We start from the raw sequence: 4,372 nt of genomic DNA, 5'->3' as shown, positions 1-4,372 counted from the left end.
TCAGACGTGTGCTCTTCTGGACTCCTCCACACTTGGTGAGTAAATGGACACCCTGTCCTCTGCCTCCTCTTTCCTCTGTGGAAAGTGATGACTTGTCCTCCCTCCATTACTTAGGCTAAATTATTAGTAGAGCATGCTTGGGCCAGATCTTGTCATGTGTTAGTTGGTTTCCACTGGCGGTTGTGCATTTTAGAAATAGGAAAATGTGGTCATAGTTTCCCAGGAAATGATGTGTTCTCATGTGGATACCCAATGTGTTGTATACAATATGAATTTCAAAATAGTCAGTTTCAGACTGACTTGTTACCTGTTTTACTAGATTTTTCATACAGAGAACATCATGTCATGTTTTTACATCATCTCTAGCACTCTGGTCCCTAGGGGTTTCCTGTGTTGGATCTGAATGTCCTGAGGCCTCGTTTTTAAAATGACTTTATGAATAATTTCAAAGAATATGACAGGAAATAAGAGGTTCATGTTTATTCTTGTATTTTGGTTGGTGACATACATAGTTTTCTCCTTTCTTTTATCATGAGAACAATTTTAACATTTCACATCTATGGCTCAGATTTAGCTTCAAATAAAAGCTTCAAAGGTTCACCCTCATATCGTGGCTCAGCATTTGGACCTCACTGCAAGTCATGGCTGCATGATATTGAGTGTACAGTATCTACAGTGTTAATGTTGTGTGCCAGGAGGACAACGGAACAGCGAGGGTCTGGTGTTGTCATTAATACGTAATGGCAGGCTGAAACGCCAATCACTGTGTTTGTAGCAGTCGCTGGGCTCACAATTACAAAATGCGGTTACAGACACCCGGGCTTGGGTTAGTGAACAATTAGTGGCCTCCACTGCCCCGGCCACTAAACACAGGTGGAAGACTCAGATAGGAGGTAATTAGGACAGCTTTTTAGGGGATGAAAAGGAGATGTTAAAGCGAGACAATGGGACTAAAATAAGAATAAAAACACAATATCCCTCTTATAAATAAATAGCTGAATTTATAAGCAGTAAAATGCAACATTTATCAAGTCAATACGCTCAAGTATTTAGCTACTTCAGTCTTACTTGGTTTGGTATGACCAGTAGTTTATGATGTTAGCAAACTTTAGATGCTGACTTCATGGCCCTTTTTCTACTTGTGCTCCTGTTACACTGTGTTCTAGTTTGTCACAGGTAAACACGTCTTCAAAGCAACTTATTTAAGAGAAATTAAGGCAAATTCAATGCCTGTAATTACCACCTGTGGCCTCAGTGGTCGCTGTTACTAAACGTACATATAGCTGCTTTAAAAGGTGGAAACTTAAAGATGACAAATTATCAGACAAAGGAAAACAATGTATATTTTGTTTTGGTTGCTCTTGTCTTCCAATATTTAACATGTCTGACTAAGTCTACTCTGGAGTTGTAGCTACAAGCAGAGTGTTATGCAAATAGCAGAGTGAAGTTGAAATTAAATAACAAACTCAGATTAAAGGCTATGTGATAAAGTGAGTAAAGAGCTGGGAGCTCTGTGGTGTTGCAGGACCTTTTGGAGCAGGAATAATGAGTAAGAGCACAAGAGAAGAGGCAAATGAATGTCTCATAACTTAAGTTTCCCGGAGCATCTTCTCCAAAAACAACCTTTAGTTATGAGCTTGGAGAGAAGCTTGTCCTCAATAAGCCCTTGACTTTGCTGCTGCAATTTTGACTCTGATGCAACCCCTTTCAATGCCACAATTCGATAAAATGCCCTTGTATGAAAGGCTCTGATGATAACCTGTTTGTCTGGGTTCAATTTTAAAAAAAAAGGTCTCATATCTCTGGAGCATGAAGCAATACACATGTTAACACTGCAATACAGGGGTTTCAAACCTCACGCTGATGTGATAAATTTAACTCAGATTATGTAAGATGGTCTTATTTATGGTATTTTTAACCTTCTCTGCTGTCGCTCTTATAATCATCCTGTAAATAGGAAGTTTAATGCCATGTTATCAGACTTTAGAGCGTAATAAATTTATAAATAATAAGGAATTGTATGGTATTACCTCTATCATTATAGCATGTCTTATTGTGTTCCGTACCTATGCATGTTTTCTATGTCTTCAGCTGCTGTACTCAAGTAAGTATCATTGGTTTGTGTACTTTGTTTAAGTATTTCCATCTAATTCTACGTTATACTTCTCCACTTTCTATGCATTTTGAAACATGTGTCAGACAGCTACAGATGCTAGTTTCTGCACGTTCAGATTTTACACAAAACAATAGGATGCTCTTATAAAATAAGATGCATTGTTATTGATTAGACTACACAGCAGGCCTATACAAAACTGTAAGCAAACAAACTGCAACAGCAAAATTATATGTAGCATTAAAACAATACAGGCTAATATATAATAATAAAACACTCACGCCGCCATTTGTTCTGCACCATGAGTACTTTATTTTTTAGATACTTAGAGTAATTCATAATTATTTTTAAATGCAGCTATTTTTACTTTTCTGAATACCCATTAATCAAGAAAGGATATCTGATTGAAGCATATGGGGATTTGTACCGCTTTCCACCTGTTGTGCGCTACTTAGCAGTTGCGAGACATAATCTCAGTGTCTTACCTATGGTGGTGATCACTGTGATGGCGAAGTAAAACGAGCCGGCGAATTTCCACTGCACCCCAGCTTTGTGCGGCTTCAAATCCAGCACCACCTTCTCCAGCTTGTCAAAGTCCTCCGTGGACAGGTTGAAGGTCTTGAGCAGAACCTCTTTCTTCTGGTCCAGATACCCCTTCTGGGTCGTCTCCTTCCGGGATTCCAGCACGTCGAAGATCGCGGCGCCGACTATCAAATAGGTAAAGGTGCAGATGATGAGGGCGAGGGTCCTCACGTTTTGCCTCTTCATGGTGGTGTGGTGCGTGTCAGGGGGACGGGCGGAGTGTCAGCGCGGGTCTGGAGGACGGGGAGCTCGGCTGGCTCATGGCTCCGCTGCTCTGACGCGGAGCAGAGAAGCTCTCTGATTACTTTATGCGCCGAGGAGCTGTTCATTCAGCACCACGCCCCCCTTCCTTATTTCCCTCCCTCCCACAGGCTGAATCCTCCCCCTCCACCCCTCCATCACCCCATCCTCTGCCTGCACTCCCATCCCAGAGAACACATTGCGTGAATCCCAGTTTAACGCTAAAATACTGATTTGGGTTGTTACGAAGTACATTTACTCAAGTAGCCTGCAGTATTTTCATTTTGTGCTATACTTAATACTTCTACTCCACTACATTTTGGAGGCAACTATATTGTACTTTTTACTTAATTTAAAGTTCCGAATACTTCTACCACTGTGTGAACGAAGTGCACATTTTAATTGTGTTATATTTTAGCTGCAGTGGTATGGAGATTATTTATTCTTACTCTTGGTTGGTTTGGCTGGGCATGAATGTGAATTTTAACAATATCAGCATGTTGCACTATATACAGTATATCTGCTCTTTCATCATCTTTTAATACATAAATTAGACAGCAATTAAAAAAAGTTTGAAATCCTCCAAAATGTGTAACTGACTCAATTCCTTAACATACGATCAACAAACAACTGATCAACAAATAACTGATCATCCAACGAAGATGCATTTAAAACAGTCAATTAAAAATGTATTGTTGCTATTACTTATTCTCTTCGCTACACCCTCAGTAATAATATTAATTAAGGTATATTAAATTCCCTTTACTTACCTTTATTACCTCTAGTGCATCTGTATATTATTGTATATACGTCGTCAATGAATCACTTAAGTCATTTTTCATGCCAAACATTCAAATGTGAGGATTTGCTGTTTTCCCTTGTTTTATGTAATTATCCATTAATTAATAAATGTATGACACAAAAAAGGGAATTTTAAGGTATCAACTTGAGCTATGCAATCAATATTTACATATATCTTCTGACTAAAACGACTCATGAATAATTGTACCTCCCTAAAACTTGACCCAATAAAAGTATTACATGGCAGGGAGGTCACTTCTCAGTGGATATAACATTAACTTCATTGCTTTTTGGAGTAAAATCATATAAATTCCAATGTGATGTCGGACAGCAGCTTTGTTTTGGTGACCACTGAGCTACTTGAGCAGAGCAGCTGGGGGTAAAAAGCCTTAATATCCATTCACATTCACTGCTGTAAGAAGGTTTTATTTTTTTCAAATTAAAAAAAAAACTTCTCCATCTACGAGGGATGCTCTCACCACTACATTTATACAGAACCCAGCTGTTACTTTCAGCTACATTGAACTCTCAAATGTCCGCTCTTTGGACTCGTCTTTCCCTTGTGCATCGAGGCAAAACCAGAAGCAATTTTTCAAACTTGAGAGTAAAAAAAAGTCAAACAAACACATATTGTAT

At 38.9% G+C, this 4,372-nt stretch overlaps 1 protein-coding gene across 1 annotated transcript in view; it reads right to left on the bottom strand.

Moving 5' to 3' along the window:
• Positions 1–2,948, bottom strand: part of kcnk3a (potassium channel, subfamily K, member 3a) — a 31,864-nt gene extending 28,916 nt beyond the window's left edge. The window contains exon 1 of the mRNA XM_031861623.1: positions 2,599–2,948. Within this exon, the coding sequence (XP_031717483.1) occupies positions 2,599–2,881 (283 nt within the window). The 5' untranslated portion in view covers positions 2,882–2,948. The remainder of the gene's footprint in view (positions 1–2,598) is intronic.
• Positions 2,949–4,372: the final 1,424 nt, after the last annotated feature.

Source organism: Anarrhichthys ocellatus, unplaced genomic scaffold (assembly GCF_004355925.1).
Source record: "Anarrhichthys ocellatus isolate YVR2014 unplaced genomic scaffold, GSC_Weel_1.0 scaffold25, whole genome shotgun sequence".
Lineage (NCBI taxonomy): Eukaryota > Metazoa > Chordata > Actinopteri > Perciformes > Anarhichadidae > Anarrhichthys > Anarrhichthys ocellatus.
Note: the sequence above shows the minus strand (reverse complement) of the source record. Positions and strands in the feature narration are given on the sequence as shown.